Genomic DNA, 21,571 nt, shown 5'->3' on the forward strand with positions numbered 1-21,571 from the left:
AAATAATTACAAAATATTATAAATAACATAACACTCTATACTTTAACGAGGTAGATAAATTATATTTTGTCATTATTAAAATTATTTGTTTTGTTAATATTAAATTTCCTTTTAAATTTTTGTGTTCTAATGTTTGTGGAACTTAATATAAAAAATCAAAATATCAAAGCAAATATGAATAATCATTTTAAGATTATTTAAAATAAATTTCAGCTTAAAATTCAATAATCTAAGATATACATTATTTTAAATTTATCAAATATTTTAATGATTATAATTATTGATATGTGTTCATGAGCTTCCAAAAATATATCAGTAACTTATGTTGTAATTTACTACTCCCTCCGTTTCTTAAAGAGTGTCGTTGTGACATTTTTCACACAGGTTAAGAAAGTTGTTGAAATATATGTAAGTTGTCATTAATTATACCTCTTTGACCAATAGTATTTTAGATAAATAAAATTATTTATAAAATCAATGCAGTTTGCAATTAATTTTCAGCTGAAAGTTAGTATAATTTACATTGGAATTGTAAAGTGACACTCTTTGTGTAACAAGAAAATGAGCTCAGAGTGACACTTATTATGAAACAGAGGGAGTATTGATGATCGCTTATTTTCTAATATTATTTAACAATCAATATATAATTTGATAAATATTATAAAAACACATGCACACTTAAACGATAAATCAAATTAATTTTATTTAACTTAAATATAACAAAAATAATTATACTTCATTTTTAATTTGAAAGAATATATGTAACTCAATATACTCACAACATGAGTGAATGGACTAATCCAACGGATATCTAAAATCATAAATTTAGCTGCAAGAAGAATATATAATTTTATAATAATAATAATTTTATTATGAAAATATAAATTATAGGATAACTCAAAACATATTAACAAATGAAAATAAAATATTAACGAACTGTTACAATTTAGTTCTTTTGTAAAAGTTTATATATATATATATATATATATATATGCATGAGACTTCAGAATATTATCAGTATATTAATTTATATAATTTGTAATCATACAGTTTAGTTTATTTTTATTTCAATCTAAACACAATATAACTTAAGCTTTACACTTTTTTATCAGCATATCTTAAATTATACACAATATTCCAAAATATACATTTACATATCTAAGACAACAACCAACCTAAATACAAATAAAAAAATTAATAAAAAATTTAATATATTTAGAATAAAAATATTATAGTTGAATTTATAAAAATAGATGCAATCCAATATATCCAAATTATAACTAAATCTACTGTAAAAACAATAAAACCGACTAGATATAACATATCTAAAATTATAAATTAATAAAATTAAAACTAAACATCAATCAATTTGCTTATTAAATATTTTGGTGTCTTATTAAACACCAGATCAGAACTCATCAGCAATGGTTCACACTCTTATCTCCTTCTCATCTTAGATGTTGCTTGCTTCGTCTCTCTTATATCATTGGCCCTTTCACAAACTTTCTCTATACAACAGAGAACCACTAAAATCACTAAAATCAAGGAAGACCAAAGATAGAGCCAACAACAAAAGTATCATCTAGCCATTTTACCTTGCTTACGATATTCATGTCTACTATGCAAGAGTGATATGCTCTGATTCCTTTGGATATCTGCAAAAATCTTGAGATGGTTATTAATCAAACACAGAGATGCAAAAAAGGATTTATCGTAGTCAACACCTACGAATGAAGGAAAGGGTCAAAGAAAACCAAAGACGGAGTATAAAGACAGTTTTTTTCATGTAACCCTCTTTGTGGTCTAACCATTCCAAGCAAAACTTTCTGATCCAGGAACGGGGTTAAAACAAAACCAATTTGACAGAAAATTATGTGTACCTGAGCACTTGTAACATGGTGGTCAATCAAGAACAGTTTGTCATCCCTCAGATCTGCAACGCATTTGATGAACAGAAAGCAGTTAGAAAGAAGCCGAATAATAAAATTTAAAAATGGTCAAAGCGAATTCAGACATATTTGTTCTTTGTAAAAAACAGAGTTCGGTTACACCAATGTTCACAGAAGATAAAAGTGTAACAAAATCACAAGAAAAATGTCATTGAAACAGAAAGGAGAAAAATTAAAAAGAGATGCAAAGGATGATTTATGAAAGAACCAAATAAAAAAACAGAACCAACGAATTTAAGGCAATGTCCACTAGAGTGGCAGTGTAAAATCCAGAGAAGCTTAAGCAATGACATGAGCAGTGAACTCAATTAGATGTTATCTGATAAATCAAATTGAATGAATGGTCAAAATTGGTTGAAGTAGACGATGAGTAACTTACATGTTATATGTATAATGAAACCAAGAAGACTAAGAAACTCCAAATTGGTTTAACAAATTTGAAAGCAGAGTAAGAAAAGAAGAGAAGACAAGTAAAAAAACAAGACCTTTTAATAGAAAAAAGAACCCATTAACCAACAAACAAATTCTACACGATGATCATCCACTTTAAGAAGAAGTAGGCAACAAACAATTCTATACGATGATCACAGGAATACAGAGAAAACAAATAAGAAAAAGATGATTCTCAGGATACTAGACTCTAAACGACTTCAGCTTTCTCCAGATCATCATCAACACTCGTTAAGACCAACCCAACCCAAACTCTGTTTCTATGCACAAGATTCAATTTTTTCACTAGTCACGATACTCTTCTACTAGAGGACTCTAAAATATTTGACCTTCCTCAAGATCATCAAGAACATCATCATCCACATCGGGTTTTAAAACCAACCCAAACTGTTTAAGCAAAGATCGATCTCTTGCCCGACGGGAACCGCCAATGAGATTCAACAGTTCTTTTTCGACAGACAGAGGATTTTCATACCTACAATCGGATCTTGCTTCTTCTTCTTCCACCTTCAGCACCGCAAGCCTTGCCTCTTGTCTCATTCTCATTCTTGCTTTTTCTTCTTGAAGAAGCTTCCTCTGCTTCTCTCTTCTCATCTTCATCATTGCCTCAGGCTTGTTACTACTCGACTTGACAATGATATCCGCAAACCTAATCTTTATTTCTGCTGCGCGAATAGATTTTGATGACACGAACAGCGGATCACGACCCTGACTTGTCGCTGTCGCCATTGCGAAACCCTAGTTTCTGGATTTGAAACGGAGAATGGGATAGAAACGAATCGACAGAGAAGTAACAAAGAAATCAAAATTTTGAGGAAAAGAAACCCTAAAACTCGGATTTGTTTTTGTGTTTTCTTGGAAGAGCGAAAGAGTTTCTGTAAAAATCTATTTCGGTAGACTCAAGTGTGTTTATATAGGAGAAGGCGATCTTGTTAAGTGGGACCTCTCTTTTTTATTTTTGATCAACAAGTGGGACTCGCTCTATTGCCTTCTTTTCGTTTAAAATTCGATTATTCGTTTTGCAATGGGTATATATTTCACAAACACCATTATTAACCGTGAAAAATGGTGAAGAGTCCTAAAAGAAAATAATATATTAATATTAATTTTTTTGTAAACAATAATATTTTAATATTCTAATCATATAATTATATATTTATTTGTTAGTTTTTTTTTAATTTAACAAAGTGTGTTACTTTAATTTCTTAAAGGTCCTATAAACTTATATTTTAGAACTTTTACCAATTGTCTCTCTTATTCTTCTGATTTTATATTTTTGTAAGTATTATAACTCCTTCCTTCAACTATAGTTGGAGCTGCCCAGATCAAATATTATCATATTTTTAATATTTGTGATTTTTATTATTTTATAGATATTTAATTTTCCGATTTGTTTTATTTCAAAAAAAAATATGGATATCCATTTTGGATATCCGAAAATTAATGGATATTTACAATATTTACAGATATTTTATCTATTTTGTTTAAAACATATAAATTTACAAAACATTATACAATTTTTTTTTTTTAAAAAACAATACATAATATAAAAGATAATCTTAAAAATTATAGACATGTACTTTTTTTAATCAACAAGTGGGACTCTTTCTATTGCTTTTCCGTTCAATTATTTGTTTTGTAATGGGTATATTTCAATGAAGTCATTTACCATGGCTCTAGTTAAGGGTGAGCTGCCCAGATCAAATATTATCATATTTTTAGTATTTGTAATTTTTTCCTATAGATATCTGATTTTTCTATTTGTTTTACATCAAACTCTTACACAGTATCACAAACGAAATTGTTACATATAGATGTGTAAGCAAACTCTTGCAAGTACCACAGACTAAATTATCAATGAATATTAATCTTTCACATAGTCTATAAAACAACAATCAAGCCACATTTAGATTAGTGAATAGCTTATAGATATACGTAGAATACCAGTGAAAAAAAAACAGAATCACCCAAATTGATTTAAAGGCCAACCAAAAAAGCTAGATACATCACAATTCACATCACACCCAATCACAACCCCACTTGATTATAAAGTCATCTTAAAAAGAATCGAGCTATACCCAGTCGATGTAGGTTTGATATCGAGTGAATGTGATGATGCATTTTTGAATAGAACATGGAAAAATCACCTAGTATTTCTATATATTACCAACATTAGTTATTTATATATGCATTTAAAATATCTATGAAGTAAAGATAGAATAATTTTATACTTCTGAATGAAAAATTTTAGTCATTTTTTAGATTCTTTTGGTGCAACAAAACATATTAATATTATTTTTAACTTCTAGAGAGAACACCAAAACGACACTAGTCCCGTCGTTTTTCCGTGTTGTTCCGCGCCTCACCCACCACCCACCCGTTCACCTGAGCCGCGACGAGTACGAAGATAGAGGCGAATCTGTAAGGAGGAGGGATTAGGGTTTTATACGATCTCAGAAGAATGGCACAAGACTCTGAGAAGAGATTCCACCAGATCATGGACAAGCTCTTCACCCCATCCAAATCTCCGCTTCCTTCCTCCTCCTCCTCCTCCACTAGGTCAGTCACTATTAGATCTCCATCTCTACCTTCGCTTAGATCGATTCAGACTCCTTACAATCGTCAATCCGATTCCAATTTTAGATTGCATTAGTAGCTTAATCGAAGCTGTAATCTAGTTTGATATTCATTGTTGTTGTTTCTGTAGCTCACTTGTAGAGCAACAATCAAGAGGCAAGAAGCGTCCAAATCCTTCATCTGCGTTAGCACTTGTTGAGCCAAAGACTATATTAGCCACCGTTGATAGGTCTTTGAAAGCTCCGGCATCGCAGTCTGGTCTTTGCAGGCCGTGGGATAGAGGAGACCTTATGAGGAGGCTTGCTTCTTTCAAGTCCATGACTTGGTTTGCCAAACCCCAGGTCTGCCTGCCTCTTTATTATGACCTTTAATTGCTATATGGAATACTTAGCTGATTCTTGTTCTGTACCTGTGTGGTAGGTTATTAGCGCTTTGAATTGTGCGAGGAGAGGGTGGGTGAATGATGACACTGATACTATCTCTTGTGAATCTTGTGGAGCTCATCTTTACTTTTCAGCCCCGGCTTCTTGGTCTAAGCAACAAGGTATGTTCTTTTGTATGTGTTGTAGAATCATCTTTGTGTGTGTGTGTGTGTGTATAGTTAACAAGTTGGGATATCGTTCTCTGTTGGTTTCTTACAGTGGAGAAAGCTGCTTTGGTCTTCAGCTTAAAGTTGGATAATGGGCACAAACTGCTTTGTCCATGGATAGAGAATTCATGCGAAGAAACGCTTTCTGAGTTTCCTTCAATGACACCGCAGGATTTAGTAGAAAGGCATGAAGAACGTTCTGAAGCTTTGCTTCAGCTTTTAGCCCTGCCTGTTATTTCACCATCAGCCATTGACTACATGAAGAGCTCTGACCTGGAGGGATTTCTCAAACGACCTATTGCACCTGCATCTGGCGACACAACAGCCCAATGTTCTCAAACAGAATCCCTTATCAATCATGTTGGAGCGACTCCAGCTCAACTTTTCTACCAGGTTTGATCTACACTCAGGGAATCTCAGTTATTTCTAGCTAACGTAAAACGCTTATGCAGTATTATGATTGTTTTGGCCTTTGGTATAACACTTATGCAATCTTATAATTGTTCTGCAACTTTTCTACCAAGTTTGTTGTGCTTTCAAGATACTTATAATTCTGGTAGAATAGGGTGATCCTTAATCTATTGTACCTCTTTCATTATTGTTCTCTTCGGCCTTCATTCTTCCCAATTCATTTTATTTCGTCTCATATAATATAGTTAGCTAAGCAAGTACGGTTATTTAATGATCACTTATTGAGTCATGTTGTATCTTTTTTAGTCGTAGCTAATAAGTACTGTTGCATTCATGTTTGCAGGCACAAAAGATTATCAGTTTATGTGGATGGGAACCGAGGGCACTTCCCTATATTGTGGACTGCAAAGATAGATCCGGAGAGGCTGCTAAGGGTACAGATACCATTGATTTGCTTCCAGAAACTGCTACCCGCGAGCTCCTAAGTTCCTCCAATTCAACTTCGAATCCAAATGGAGTATCAGAGAATAGTGAAAACCCAGTGGTTCCTAACACACTAAACTCTGATCCCAGTTCTGTTGTACTGGACTGTAAGCTCTGTGGAGCCTGTGTTGGGCTCTGGGTTTTCTCAACTGTTCCGAGACCACTGGAATTGTGTAGAGTCACTGGTGATACAGAAGTTAACACAGAGAAAAACTCCAGGGATGGTACTCTTCAAAGACAAACTTCAAGCTTACAGTTTACCATAGCAGGGGGACCCCCAGCAACAAAGCAAAACTTCAAAGCAACCATATCGCTGCCTATTGTCGGCAGGAACTTGAGGTCGAGGTTTGCTTCTTACTCTAGAGATCGTGATCTCGGGACTGACAATTCTATTCAGGATGAGCAGTGTAAAACACCAGAGAGAAATGGTGGTGGTGCAGAGAATAGCGATCAAGACATGATTGATGTAGGAGAGAAGGCTGATGCCAGAAACGCATCTGATTTAGAGAGTATTACTACACCACAGACCAAGGACAAACAACTGATGGTAGTAACTTCAAATCTTCCTGAAAACAACAAACAAAAGGATTCAACTGGAGGTAAATTGCTTAAGAGTAACAAATTTCTTAGATTATTACATATACTAATTGTTAACCAAACCAATGAACTATGGTCATAGCTAATTGTATGAAACCTCTCATAAGTAGAATGCTTTAGGCTTGTAGCACTGTACTTGACACATCTTTCTTTGTGAAGATATAGGTAAATCAAACAAACAGATGGAGTTTGATCCAATCAAGCAGCATAGGCATTTCTGTCCCTGGATCTGGTCAACTGGTAGAAGAGGCCCTGGATGGAGACAGACTCTGTCCGCATTACAACGCCAGAAGGGATCTTGTCAGACTCCACCGTCACCCTCTTCCATTTTCAAGGTAACATTTTTTTTTCAATTTATTTATTCTTAGGCAAAGCAATTCGTATTTAGTGTAAGGATGCAAGCAAACGATTTAGTATTTACATACCAAGAATCAACTACGATATGTCTTTGATGATTCACTATGTGATGTTTTCAGGTAGATGATCCGTTAACATCTGTTCGGAACCTATTTAAGTCGCCGTCCCCGAAAAAAGCAAGACTGAACAGAGGATCTTCAAGCTGAGACACAGAGGAGTGTTCCTAAAAAAAATTTGAGCACTCTTGGTCTACACTGCATCCAGAAATTTAGAACTTTAAAAACTGCAACATTCATGTGTTCTGAGTTTTCTGTTGATTCGTCAAAAAAAAGTAGTATCTGTCGTTTAACCCATTTGAAATTGCTAGCTTGAAACCATATACACATGAGTTTGTGTCGGATTATTTTCTCAAAATAGACGTTATAGCCAATAGACGTAACTAAACTTCATCGTATCATTGTCTTGTTGGTGGTATCAGTTCTAGTTATAACATACCTAAGAGCATTTTTTCTGATAGTCTTTCAAATGTTTAATGCGAATATGAAATTTTGTCTCATAACCTTTCGTTACTATCAGCCGGTTTAGATCATGGTTCAATTGTATATATATTTAGTTGGTTAATACCGGTTTACCTTATCTTTTTATCTTTTTTTTTTTTTTTTTACCTTATCTATATATACATGTTGTACAAATTAACTTGTGGAACTTCTGGTATTGTATAATAAAGTTCAGATCGACTCCTCCCGAAAGTTCCTGAAAAAGGCGACAAGGGTTTTACTGTTCGCTCTGTGCGATTTCAATCCGATTCCTTCGGTAAATCTTCTTCTTTTACCATAAAAATTCACTATCACAACTTATCCAAGCAAGATGGACAGAGATCTCTGGAAAGCAATGCAAAATTTAAATATTGGGTCAAATCTTCAACCTCTTCGTCTCTCGCGAGATACCCAGCGAAGAAACGCAACAGCGAATCGACTCAGTCTGGTGGTTAGAGGATTAAACCCGGCGCATCAAAACCTCACTGGAATGCGCAACACACTTCCGAAAGCTTGGAGACTTCATGATCGTGTACGAGGCCAAATAAACGATGACGGTACAATCCAGTTCTTCTTTACAGAGGAGCACAATCTCTTATCTGTAATAGATAGAGGTCCTTGGTCCTTTAAAGACTGGATGGTTATTATGGATCCTTGGTATAGAAGAGGAAACCCAAACTTCCTTACCACAATATCTTTCTGGGTTCAAATCTACAACATTCCAAATGAATATCGAAACCAAGAAGTAGTTGAAGAAATAGGAAGAGAGTTGGGACATCAGGAAGGTCTTAGAATAGTGGAGCCTACAAGGGATAACTTATCAGAAGTTTGGGTTAGAATAAGATTCGATGCTTACCAGCCGCTTACCTTCACTAGATACATCCACTTTGAAGAAGGAAGGGATCAAGTACTGCTCCGTTTTGAATACGAAAGGTTAAAGAAGTTCTGCGTGACTTGTGGACGACTAACACATGAAAGAATGGAATGTGGTCATGTTCTGCCTCAGCCTCAACAACTCATTGAGCAGAATGAAGAAGAACAATTATGCCAGCAAATAAATCTGCAACAACAGGATCAAGAGCAAGCCTTAGCTGAAGGTGAGCAACTAATGGTTGAAAAAGAGGAGGCAGAAAGCCCAATAGAACAAGTTGATCATGACGAAGAGGAAAACTTGGATCAAATCCATATAGCTGAGTATATGCAGGATGTTACCCAACCTCTTCTCAACCAAGGAACTCCAGTATCTATCCCAGGCATCTCTTGCCCTACCACAACCTTCGAGATAGGCTCAACCTCCGGTGCAGACAGAGGATCAAAAAGAAAGTTCGAAGACATCATCTCTGAAGATTCTTACCCAGCTAGAAGACAAAGAATTGAAGAGACTAACGATGAGGATGGCTTGGTGGTCGCCATAAGACCACCACCGGAGCCATGAGAGTAATGCATTGGAATTGTCAAGGCTTAAAGAGGAACCCCTTGACAATTCCATACCTAAAAGACATCCGGAAGTCTTCTAAACCTGATGTCTTGTTCCTCACTGAAACTAAAAATGGCATAAAGTATGTAAAAAGTATCGGAACAGAGCTAGGCTATGCTCATAGCTATGTTTTACCCTCTGAAGGCCTTAGAGGAGGGTTAGCTATTTTTTGGGAAGATCATATCAGTTTGAATTTTATGAAGAAGCCTTCACTTCATCAAACTGATATATGCATCTCGGAAGCAGGAACTCCTACCTTCTACATAACCTACATCTATGGCAATCCGGATCAGAGACTGAGAAACCTGCACTGGAAGAAGCTGATCCGTATGGCAGAAGCTGGAATCTTCATCAACAAACCTAGAGTGGTCCTTGGAGATCTCAATGATATAAAAAGCAATGAAGAGAAAAACGGAGGTCCGAGAAGAGCTGAGTACACCTTCAATACGTTTAGGAGAATGCTCAATACTTTGGGTCTCCATGACTTAAAGACTGTGGGAGGTCAGTACACATGGATGGGACACAGGAAACACTACACTATACAATCTAAAATAGATAGAGTGGTGGCCACGGCTGAGTGGCAAGACATGTTTCCAAGAGCATATGTTAAGCTACTTGACTGGATAGGTTCTGACCATAAACCACTTCTCCTTAATACAGGTGACAGAAAATGGAAAGGAACAAAGCTCTTCAGATACGATAATAGATGGAGGTTCAACAAAGAAGTCAAGAAGGAGATTCAGCTCACATGGGAGACAAAGTGTCAGAGTTTACCGGGCAGTCGCTTCCATATAGCACTCAAAAGATGTCGATCAAGTCTTGCCAGATGGAAGTCAAAATCTGCAGCAAACTCAGCAAAGAAGATTGAAAAGCTGAAGAATCTCCTAAAACAAGCGTATAACTCTGATCCCTTGGATTTTGCATATATAAATACTATAAAAACTAAACTAGCTAAAGAATATAAACTTGAAGAAGAATACTGGAGAACAAAAAGTAGAGTATTATGGTTAAGAGTGGGCGATAAAAATACAAGATTTTTCCACTTAAAAACTAAACAAAGAAGATCTTTTAATCGCATCACTGCAATATGCGATGATACTGGGAAAATCTGTACATCTGAAGAGGAAATCCAGAAAATCTTTATAAACTACTTCACTGATCTCTACTCTCTTAACACGGACAGGTCAACTGAAGAGATCATGAAGCATATAAAACCTAAGGTTACAGAAGAAATGAACAAGGACCTCACCAAACCTGTCTCAGAAGAAGAACTCTTCTAGGCTCTGCGACAAATGGATAGAGAGAAAGCTTCAGGCCCAGATGGATTAAATCCAGGCTTCTTCAAGGATCATTGGGAGACAATAAAAACAGGTGCATTAAATTTTGCCAAAGCTTTCTTTGATCATGAAAATCTAGACAATGAAATGAACCAAACCCACATTTGCCTCATACCTAAAATAGATTCTCCTACAAGCCCTAAAGACTTTAGACCAATCAGCTTATGCAATGTTGCATATAAGTTGATATCTAAAGTATTAGCAGACCGACTAAAACCCTGGCTTCATCTAATAATATCAGAAAACCAAACAGCTTTTATTCCAAACAGACTCATTACTGACAATATACTCATTGCTCATGAACTTCTTCATTCACTGAGCACAAAAAGACTAAAACATCCTTTTTTGGCTTTAAAACTAGATATAAGTAAAGCTTTTGACAAAGTAAAATGGAACTACATAGACGATATAATGAAGGGTCTAGGCTTTAATGAGAAATGGTGTAGATGGGTAATGAAATGTATCAGCTCTGCCTCATATTCAATACTAATAAACGGTAACCCTGTTGGAAAAATAATACCGAGCAGAGGAATAAGGCAAGGCGACCCCATTTCTCCTTACCTTTATTTATTATGTACTGAAGGATTATCCTCTATTATTCAAAATAGTATCCAACTCGGAAAACTTCATGGTTTTAAGGCAAGTAGGTCTGGCCCTGCAATCTCTCATTTACTTTTTGCAGATGATTCACTACTATTTTGTAAAGCTGAGGAAGGAGAATGCAGAGAGCTAAAACAAATCCTGCAAACCTATGAAGAAGCTTCAGGTCAAGGCTGTAAACTTTAATAAATCAGCTATTATGTTTGGTAAAGGCTTAAGCAGGGAAGAAAAAAAGAACTTGAGCGAATATACAGGAATCCATAGAACAGCTGGGTTTGGTAGATACCTAGGTCTCCCTGAATTCATAGGCAGAAATAAGTGCAATGCCTTTGATTTTATTACTCAAAAGCTTGAGAGAAAAATAAGCAGTTGGTATACTCGTTTCTTATCCCCTGCAGGAAAAGAAGTTCTCTTGAAAGCCGTAGCTACAGCTATCCCAGCGTATAGTATGTCATGCTTCCTTCTGCCAAAAAGAGTACTTAATCAGATGACAAAAGCCATGAGAAAATTCTGGTGGTCAAACGCCAAGGACAGACAAGGCATACCATGGATAGCTTGGAGTACAATTGTAGACTCCAAAAATCTAGGTGGGCTAGGAATAAGAGACCTGAAGGATTTTAACCTAGCTCTTGTTGCAAAACAGAGTTGGAGAATTCTTCAGAATCCAAACTCGTTGCTCAGCAGAGTCTACAAGTCAAAGTATTTCCAAAAGACTGGACTCTTGCAAGCCAAGATAAAATCTAATGCCAGTCATGCATGGAAGAGCATATTGCAAGGTAATGAACTTCTAAAATCAGGAATAAGAAAGATTATAGGAGGAGGAGAACAAACTTATATGTGGCTGGATAATTGGCTACCTACAAACCCTCCTAGACCACCAAAAAGCTTAACCAACTGTATAGACCTGAAGTCAAAAGTTAGTGAATTTCTCAATGCTGAAACCATGTGGTGGGATACTAATAAACTAAGTTCTTTTGTAGACCCGGAGGATAGAGAGATTATCAAGAACATAAGGGTATCCATTACAGGCGCTGGCGACTCTAATATCTGGATCTTTACAAAAGATGGTCAATACTCTGCCAAATCAGGTTACAAACTCTTACGCAATCTCAATCAACATCAAAATAGCCCAAATACAGAGAATTTGGACAGAAACCTTCTAACTGAGGCCTGTAGTAGAATCTCGAAACTTAATGCTCCGCCAAAGATTAAATTTTTTTGGTGGAAAGTAGCTCATAATTCAATCTCTACTGCAGAGAACTTATGGAAGAGAAAAATGATAGCAGAATGTACATGTCAACTGTGTGGTGAGCATCAGGAGACTACTAACCATCTTCTCTTCCAATGCAGAGTCAGCAAAGAAATATGGAATTTGACGCCACCTATCCAAATATCAGGTGACAATTTAATAAGTAACTCATTGATAGAAAATGTAAGCATGATGCTTACCCTCGGTAACAACCAAGGAAAGGATGCAAGTATTTTCCCTTTCATAGGTTGGAGGATTTGGAAAATGAGAAACGATTTAATTTTCAATGGAAAGAGAAAATCTATACCTGATGTAATTAACCAAGCATTGGTTGACTATAATGTTTGGAGAAAAACATCAGAGGAAAATGAGTTACAAGTTGAATCACCTGAGATCAATGCTACTAATGCTGCATCTGGAAGACACAGCACCATTGAAGATATAATTAGTAAAACTAATGCTTTGTGCTGTTTTGTAGATGGTTCTTGGACGTCGCCGAGAGACAAGGCTGGAATTGGATGGGCTCTTTTTAATACTGAAGGAAAAGCTATATTGGAAGGAAAAGCAGCAATAGACCCAGTCAATTCACCATTAGAAGCCGAAGCTGAAGCACTGAGGATGGCGATCGTTCAAATGAGGATGCTTGGATATCACACAGTTACTTTTTGCGGAGACTCTTCCGACCTCTACGATACCCTCTCAAAAAGGTCCTATCGAACTCCTTATAACAACACAACAAGATCTCATTGCCCAACTCATTGCCCAACTCATGTGAAAGACATTGCCTATCTGGCAGAAGGGAAGGAATACAATTTTTGTTTTCAAAAAATCAAAAGATCTTGTAATGTTGTTGCAGATAACTTAGCTAAAGAAGGTAGGATTACAAACTCAAGTTATGTTGTAAAATGGAAAAACGTTGTATAATATTTTCTAATGTATAATAAAAAGCTTGCCGACAAAAAAAAAAGAAAAAAAAATGATACACTGTACAGATTAACAAGATTGAATACAAAGATATTTTACATTTCATCGACCTCTTTGTTTCTCTCATATGGTATCAGAATCTATGGTATCTTTCTCTTTTCAAAATTTTACTTTTTAGCTGTGAAATATTTTTTATATAATCAATAAAAATGTTCCCAACACCATGGTTCTCAAAGTTGAGTGAGATACTCCTTTCGAAAATTACTAAAGATTAATAAATTCCTTTCTTTTCCTGTTTATATATTAAATATTTTTAATAAATAATATTATAACAGATATTATTTAGAATATGAATATTTTGTTTTTCAAAAAGATAACATGTAGTTTCTTTTTTCTTCCAACTAGTTTACAGGAATATGAAACTCAAGTGTGCGGACTTTTCCAGAATTGTGATGGAAAAGACAAGCACAAAGACATCCCTGAGATACAACCAATTTTGATCGTGTCATGTCCCACTATTTATTTCTTTAAAAATACTTTTTAAGAAAATAAATAACACATGAATGCTTTATATTTATATAAAGCAATTATGTGGACCGTCCGTCCTCGGATTCATGGCTCAGTTTTATGAATTATGTTGTTAATAGATTTGTGGTTCTTAAAGTTTTTAGTGTTTGTTCAAAAAATAATTGTTTTTTAATGTTTTTGGCAAATTCGTTTACAGCTTATATGGTTGGACACGCGCTTATTGAGAGAGTGTAACTCATATTATGATTACGTTGAAACGAGAAAACTGCGGGGAGGGCGCGTGAGATTTGTATTTATTACACGTTGTGTCAAATACATGTGGAAGTCATATGCCTTTGTCAGCTGCTGACGCGGACTATGTGGACCCTTCGTAGTTGGCTTTTTAAGTTTGTAGAGTCGAAAGCTTGACACGCGAGCTTGGTTTCTTAACGCGTTGTCATATGTACTTCAAATCTTGTAAGTAGGTTTAACTTTTGACCGTTTGATATTGGTTAAGAAAATCGAACTTTGTGTTTCTAAAGTTGTAAATCTTGAAATGTCATTTGAATATCAAAGTCCTTAGCACCACGAAGACGACCAAATATTCCATGTTAGCATATAATGTACCGATCTATGTAGATCATGGTTTCGATAATTAATAGCATAAAAACTCGGAATTATGAAAAAAAAATTATAAAAATAAAAGAATATGAGATATGAAATGGTAATTTTTTTTAATTTACTTAATGACCGACCATGATTCCTGGCATTTTTGTTTTGTTGAAACTTTGATTGATTCCTGACTTTTAAAAAAATTGATTGGCAACCAATGAAAGAAACAAGAAATGCATAGTATTCACTCTATATTGATAACAAAAACACGGTCCATGATTTCATACTCAAAAACACATTCGACCCACTTTAATTTATTTATTTCCACAAACATAAATTCCAATTTTCCAAACATTCAAACGTTTATTATTATTATTATTATTATTATTATTATATACATATTGAGACGAGTTGTTCAAAAAAAAAATATATACATATTGAGACGCTGATGAGAGAGAGAAGAGGAAGTGAGTCACAAGAACTACGACATAAAACCGAACCCAATTCAATTCTCCTTTTTTCAGACCAAACACAAAGGGAGAGAGAACATTAATGGAAGACGTACGGAAGATCGTGGTGGTTGTAGAAGATAAAGAAGCGGCGAGGACGGCGTTGCAATGGGCACTTCATAACCTCCTCCGTCAAGGTGACATCATAGTCCTACTCCACGTAATCTCTCCTCCGCCGCGCAAGAAGAAATCTACGGCGGCGCGTCTCCTCCGCCGCCACGGATACCATCTCGCCCTCTCTTTCCGTGAAATCTGCGACGCTTTCTTCAACGTGAGTGAAATGAAACCATTCTGATCCCACTTTTTCTTGATTCTTGATTTTTTTGGATGATCGTGGTTAACGTGCAGACGAACACGGAGATCATTGTGAGAGAAGGAGACGAAGATGGAAGGACGATAGCTGAAGTGGTGAAAGAGATTGGTGCTTCGACGCTTCTCGTGGGTCTCCATCAGAACAGCTTTCTTTACAGGTACCATTATGATCGATTAGAAAGTTAAGGGGTCATAACTAAAGATTCTGAATTAGTAATTACTCGATATTGATGTGTGTAGATGGTCAACGAGTGGGATTGATGTAACTAGAAACTTGGGCTGCAAAGTGATTGCTATAAAGCAGCCTTTGGCGGAAGAGTCGCCGCCGGGAAAACTGAAGGGACGCATGACCTCACATACGACGGCGACATCAGATAGCTTAACTAACTTTGACTTCTCTCAAATCGAAATTTCTGGATTACAGTGAGTAATATACGTATCTTCTTTGTTTTCAGTTCAGTTATTCTTTTAAAATAATTGATTCGGTAAATAATTTCAAAATACAGATTTTTAGTTTTTCAAAAAAGAAAAATGATATCTAGAGATACTGTATGATAACATGGCACTTTGTCTGTAACAGGGTTCCTGAGATTCGGACACCTAAAGTGCCATACAGATTATGTCCGAGTCCTCGTGCGATACTATGGAGATCAACACCACGGAGATCTAAAGCCCGATACGTTGTCGCTTCATAGTCTAAGATTTTTATTCCAAACAATAGGAAAGAAACAAAACTCACCCCTCAATTTTTGTGTCAAAGAAAGAAACAAATTTTACTCCATACCAAAAAATTATTTGTTTTCAACTAACTATACAGACTCACTGGCTAGATACTTTTCCCCAATTACATCACAATCTAAACATTTTTGACAGAATAATAATCGATTGATTAGAGCATCTCCAATGACATTCTATTTTCTCTTCTATAATTCTCACAAAAATAAAGTAATTCTATTATAAAGTAAGTTTTGCTCCAACAGTTTATTCTATAATAGAGTTACTCTATTTTTGTAGAGAAAATAGAAGAAAAAATAGAATGCATTGGAGATGCATTTAGTAAGTTTTTGATGTTATAAACCATTGTGTGGATGGTCCATAACCAAGTACTTAACCAAGTACTAGACAAGTCCAACAAGTACAAGAGGAAGTGCAAAGAGGTTTACATCCGGTCTACATCGGTTCATCTATAAACCGGTCCGAGATTAGAAGACTCAGTCAACCTCGTTATCATCACCTTGACCAAGTCTTCATGTATGACATCAATGTAGTCAAGAGTATTAATATGTAGATTTACTTCCTTGTAAAGCATTTGTAAACCCTTGTACAAACCACTATATAATGTGGTGTTGGCTAATGAGAAATACACACAACTTTCTCACAAATCACTCTCCACATTCTCTTTAGTTTATAACACGTTATCAGCACGATAGTGCTCTCCACCTGAGCTCTCTTTTCCGGCCATCTTTTCCGGCCAGAAAATCTTAAATTCAGGCGTAACTTTAAACCGCCGTATCTCTCAAACTCTGTGGAGCCAGACGACGATCCACCTATTAAACTGAAGCCCAAGACGAGAGGAATCCGTTGCCGAAGACGGCTTGTCGATCCGATCTCTGACGCATCGTCAATCGCATAAACTATCTGCGTCGCCGACTCATGGTTTTTCCGGCCAGCTCCTCCACCTCTCTCTCAACCAGCTCATCTGTGGATTAGCTCTCTCTCATGGTGGTCCATTCAGATTCTTGTGGTGTAAAAGGGTAAACTAATCTATCCATAAAATCTAAGAACACCATTATATTTGAAAAGAAATCTAAGGATCTATATGAATCCATAATATTAATCTTGTTTCTATGATCCATTGATCCATAAGAAACTTGATTCTGAATTATGTTGAATCCATAAAAGTTATAATTCTCTAAAGGTTTTAAGTATCTCAAAAATAGATTAAAATACCTAAAGATCTATATGAATCTTGTTTATAAAAACTTATGAACCATAAACTATTTGAGATAGCTTAAACCTATGGATGCTTTGGCCAATTTACCAGATGTGATAAACATGAATGTATAATCTGGCCAAAAACAAAAATCCATGAATCCTTTTCTGTGCCACTTTCGGCCAGATCTCCCAAATTCAGTCAACACATCTATAAAATCGAAATTAAAATCATTCATTGCATATCCTTGACCAATATTTTATTTTGTATCGGTCAAGAGTTTTAAAACTTTTCTAAATGCAAAATTAGATTTTATAAACTGAAAATCGATTTTATAAATGCTTGCTTGATTTTATTAATTGCATATCTTTGACTGAAAATGTTTATAAAAGTTTTATAACATATAGTCTTGATTTTAAATTGATATGTCATAAGATAGAATAAATATGCATGAAATCATTTGATCACATAAGTTGATAGTTAATCTTGATCTTTTACCATGCTTGAAATTGATGATTAAATTATAGTAATCTTGTTGCATACTTGATAGCATCAGTTTAGTAAAAATTTGAATCATCTTGAATCATCTTGAACCAACTTTGAATGCAATTTTCATATTGTTTAAAATCTGACCATACATAATTGTCATATTGCTAAGACTGAATTTTTGTTTGCATATCATTGACAATCCTGATAATAGTTCATATAAATTAAAATTGGTTCATATTGCTTGCATCTAAATGATTCACACTGCTTGCATATAATTAGACCAAATCGGTTTTTATTTAAACTTAGCATGTTTGCTTTGATTGAAATTATAAACCTGTTTAAACCGATCAAACATGGATAAGTAAATTGTTAGATCATTCACATATCATGAACTGATCATTTCCATGCATCTTCCTGTCATATAGTTTTATTAAGAACTAAGCATGCTTGTCTTTATTAAAATATAACCAGCTTTGAAACCAATTGATAGAAAATCTAATTGAATTTGGTTTAGACATTTGCTAAAAATTATAAATTTTCTTGTCTTGGTTTACCCGGTAAAGGGGGGAAGGAATCGGTTATTATTTTATGATTTTTGAGAACCAAATATCCTCATGCATTAAGAATCACATTTATATTATTTTTGGTCCAATGCTTAGGACAGAACATCCGATTAGTTCTTGAGCCATGCATTTATCATTCGACCATTGTGATTGATTTTCATCCATATTGCTTGATCTCATTTAAAATTATGATTGATCCTTATTCAAAATTCTAAAGGGCTTGGAAACCCTATATGAAATTATATACATATATATAATCAATCCAAATATGAATTATAATTAAAAGGATCACTAGATGCAGTGATCAATTGATCATTGTCATACTAGAAATGCTTAAAGCAAATATATTATATGATTTAGGGAAAGCCTTATTAAATCATTATTAAATCATATAAATTATATAATATAAATTAAGGCTTCTATTGCTTGCATAAATTCTTGATGCTTGAAAGCAATGTTAATTCAGATGTTGAAAATCATCTTGAAATCTAAATCTTGGTGACTATATCTAAATTTCTCACTTTTGAGATAGATACAAGGCGATTTTCTTAATCATAAGCCATCACCTTACTGAAAGTCTCAATGATCAATATCTCACTATTGAGAATCCTCTCGACCTTTGGATAAAACTTAAATCCAGAAATGATCACCATAATATGGTGCTATTACCAAAGGGCCTATATGATTTGAGGGACCTAAAGACTCAAGACTATAAGTCTGTGGATGAGTATAACTCGACTCTATTCATGATAGTCTCAAAGTTGAAACTGTGTAGAGAGACTATCACATATGCTGACATGTTAGAGAAGAAATTCTCTACATTCCACAAGCAATGTTTTGCTTCAGCAATAATACAGAGAAAAGGGTTCCTCCACATATGCAAATTTAATCTCTTGTTTGTTGCTTGCTAAGTAAAACAATAAGTTACTCATGAGGAATAGTGAGATGAGGCCTCCTGGATTTTAAGGCATTTCCTAAGGCATATACGGCCAAAGAGCCATATGAAAGAGTCAAACCATGGCCATATAAAAGGCCATGGAAGATGGCAAGGGTGTGCGTGGATATCACCCACAGTCACTCCATAGTCGAGGCCGAGGCCAAGGTTATCAATCTAGCCGTGGGTATAAGTCCGATTTTAAAAACCCATGCCTCGACAAAATTTGCTTGCCATCGGTGTGGGCTGAACAACCATTGGGCCAACCAATGTAGAACTCCCAAACACCTTATTGAACTCTACCGGGAGAGCATAAAGGGATAAAACCCTATGACCCATTGGGTCCATCTAGATGGTGCGAATGATTTCGACCATAAGAATGATGATCAACTTGAATACGAGACTTCATATTGCCTTAAAAAGGCCAATTAAATTTCGACATCATTTTGTTTTGTCTTTGTTCTCTATAGTGGACCAAACCACATTAATTTAAGAGACAAAAGATATTTTTCAAGGTCATGGCTAGTCCAACCTCATGATGCCTAAAGGCACACATCTGAAAAATCTCTGATGCAAAGGAAAATTTCAAAGACATTCATATGAATGGTCTATATATTGAAACTATGGGCAAAGGAAAGAAAGAATTCCTTATGATTTATGAAAATGCCCAAGGCCAAAGGAAAGTCCCAGAGACTATGCCTACTATATCTATAGGCCTTCTTTGAGCCAAGATAAATATGATTGTGGGTTAAGTACCCCAAATCACTTTCCAAAGAGTTAAGAGAAGCATTTAACATATGGCACGACATGCTCGGCCATCCAGGCTCTATTATGATGCATAAAATACTCTTGAATTCATTTGGACATTCCTTGAAAGAAAGGAAAAGAAGTCCGACCAGGGCATTGCCTAAAAGGCATTATATTCACCCTATAAGTCCCATTGAATTAAGAAGAAAATATGGTTTCCAACAATGGGCAAAAAGAGAATAAGAGTACCTAAATTAAAATCGCCTAAAGTGGTCGAGACTACATTCTCTATTGATCTAATGATCAATATGATAATAGGCAAATAGCCAGGGCAATCATAATCATGTTTGATTGACCCACGAAATTTATCACTTAGATGGCATTACCATACTTAGCCATCTGGATTATGATGCAAAGATTTAAAAGAGCACAAAAGCTATCCCATAAGATCTCACGTTTGTGCAATTTATATCTATGCACAAAGAAATTTATTGTCCCAAGCACCACGAATTAGAGTATGTTCATGAGGAGGAGTGAGGACAAATCCCATGATACATGACCATACTAAAATTCGTGAAACATGGTCCACAACCATATTTCATATTGGTTGAATTTATGATATTATGACCGTTACCTATAAGGTTCAAAAGTCCATATGCTTGGGGACACCATGAGTTATAAAAGATTAACTTGCATCAGGCCATAAATATTATATCAGGCCATATAAGTGATAATAAATATTCCCACATCAGACTAATACGGGTCATGAGTCCAGACATATATCATATTAAGATATTATGAATTAAGATATTAATATTGAATCCACCACAAATATATGTGCCATCTAAAGATAAGATGATCTTAGAATCTCATAAGGAGGATTGGGGAATATATGTTGGATATATATTATGAATATACTTTTCCATAAGATTAAAAGAAACCTTGAGCCAAAATGGGTGATTTAATCAGAGGCCAAGGAACAAGGATTACATAGAGTTTATGAATCCCAATATCCAACATTTGAAAGGAGAAGTAGTAAGCTGGTAAAGAATGGTATCAACCATCATTGTCTTGGCAAAGATCCTCGGACTAGAAAAGATTTATAAACGTCCAGATGCTACAATGATAGCAAAATAAAATGCCAGATACATTGACCCGAGAAAGAATGACTATGTCATCCCAGCTTAGCACCACACGGTTTTGATGTCTTAAAGACACAAACAAGTTGCTACAGAGTCTAATATAAGACCGAATATATGTTCCAAAAGGAACCTCGGAAATTAAAGAAAGGTGCAAAAAAAAAAAAGAAACCGAGGTCATAGACTTTCCATACAAGGCCGAAATGGCTATGCCGTCAGTATCAACACTTGGGGTTTGGGACGCCGGGCCTCATGGTACTGAAGGCATTGATAATGATGAGATCTCAATG

General features: G+C 35.2%; 4 protein-coding genes across 7 annotated transcripts; 3 read left to right on the forward strand and 1 right to left on the reverse strand.

The window, feature by feature from the left end:
* Positions 1 to 1,300: 1,300 nt before the first annotated feature.
* Positions 1,301 to 3,248, reverse strand: LOC130498551 (uncharacterized). Of its 4 annotated transcripts, none has more exons than XR_008937447.1 (4): positions 2,875 to 3,248; positions 1,881 to 1,933; positions 1,596 to 1,655; positions 1,301 to 1,508 (listed from the first exon to the last, which is right to left on the reverse strand). XR_008937447.1 is itself a non-coding variant. In XM_056992004.1 (4 exons), exons 1-4 carry the CDS (start codon positions 3,126 to 3,128, stop codon positions 1,479 to 1,481), a joined length of 393 nt encoding a protein of 130 aa, XP_056847984.1. In that variant the 5' UTR covers positions 3,129 to 3,248; the 3' UTR covers positions 1,301 to 1,478. The 4 variants fall into 4 exon arrangements, 3 of the variants coding, with proteins under 3 accessions (XP_056847984.1, XP_056847983.1, XP_056847982.1); XM_056992004.1 differs by having other exon boundaries at positions 2,879 to 3,248; XM_056992003.1 differs by lacking the exon at positions 1,301 to 1,508 and having other exon boundaries at positions 1,518 to 1,655; positions 2,879 to 3,248.
* Positions 3,249 to 4,713: 1,465 nt separating this feature from the next.
* Positions 4,714 to 7,870, forward strand: LOC108818683 (uncharacterized). Its single transcript, XM_018591602.2, has 7 exons — positions 4,714 to 4,958; positions 5,107 to 5,317; positions 5,397 to 5,520; positions 5,618 to 5,958; positions 6,320 to 7,058; positions 7,216 to 7,391; positions 7,533 to 7,870. Exons 1-7 carry the CDS (start codon positions 4,861 to 4,863, stop codon positions 7,617 to 7,619), a joined length of 1,776 nt encoding a protein of 591 aa, XP_018447104.2. The 5' UTR covers positions 4,714 to 4,860; the 3' UTR covers positions 7,620 to 7,870.
* A 410-nt stretch (positions 7,871 to 8,280) lies between these two features.
* On the forward strand, positions 8,281 to 9,384 carry LOC108820332 (uncharacterized). Its single transcript, XM_018593287.1, has one exon. It carries the CDS (start codon positions 8,281 to 8,283, stop codon positions 9,382 to 9,384), a length of 1,104 nt encoding a protein of 367 aa, XP_018448789.1.
* Positions 9,385 to 15,102: 5,718 nt separating this feature from the next.
* On the forward strand, positions 15,103 to 16,305 carry LOC108820865 (uncharacterized). The gene is made up of 4 exons (XM_018593886.2): positions 15,103 to 15,435; positions 15,513 to 15,634; positions 15,717 to 15,899; positions 16,057 to 16,305. Exons 1-4 carry the CDS (start codon positions 15,208 to 15,210, stop codon positions 16,169 to 16,171), a joined length of 648 nt encoding a protein of 215 aa, XP_018449388.1. The 5' UTR covers positions 15,103 to 15,207; the 3' UTR covers positions 16,172 to 16,305.
* Positions 16,306 to 21,571: the final 5,266 nt, after the last annotated feature.

The sequence above is a fragment of the Raphanus sativus genome, chromosome 8 (assembly GCF_000801105.2).
Source record: "Raphanus sativus cultivar WK10039 chromosome 8, ASM80110v3, whole genome shotgun sequence".
Taxonomy (NCBI): Eukaryota; Viridiplantae; Streptophyta; class Magnoliopsida; order Brassicales; family Brassicaceae; genus Raphanus; species Raphanus sativus.

Coding starts and splice junctions, on each gene's coding strand:
- LOC108820865 (XM_018593886.2), top strand. CDS start 15,208: ATGGAAGACGTACGGAAGATCGTGGTGGTTGTAGAAGATAAAGAAGCG. Junction 15,436..15,512: donor TCTGCGACGCTTTCTTCAAC/GTGAGTGAAATG, acceptor GTTAACGTGCAG/ACGAACACGGAGATCATTGT. Junction 15,635..15,716: donor CAGAACAGCTTTCTTTACAG/GTACCATTATGA, acceptor TGATGTGTGTAG/ATGGTCAACGAGTGGGATTG.
- LOC108818683 (XM_018591602.2), top strand. CDS start 4,861: ATGGCACAAGACTCTGAGAAGAGATTCCACCAGATCATGGACAAGCTC. Junction 5,521..5,617: donor TTCTTGGTCTAAGCAACAAG/GTATGTTCTTTT, acceptor GGTTTCTTACAG/TGGAGAAAGCTGCTTTGGTC. Junction 7,392..7,532: donor CACCCTCTTCCATTTTCAAG/GTAACATTTTTT, acceptor TGATGTTTTCAG/GTAGATGATCCGTTAACATC.
- LOC108820332 (XM_018593287.1), top strand. CDS start 8,281: ATGGACAGAGATCTCTGGAAAGCAATGCAAAATTTAAATATTGGGTCA.
- LOC130498551 (XM_056992002.1), bottom strand. CDS start 3,128: ATGGCGACAGCGACAAGTCAGGGTCGTGATCCGCTGTTCGTGTCATCA. Junction 1,934..2,878: donor AGAAGAAGCAAGATCCGATT/GTAGGTATGAAA, acceptor AATGCGTTGCAG/ATCTGAGGGATGACAAACTG.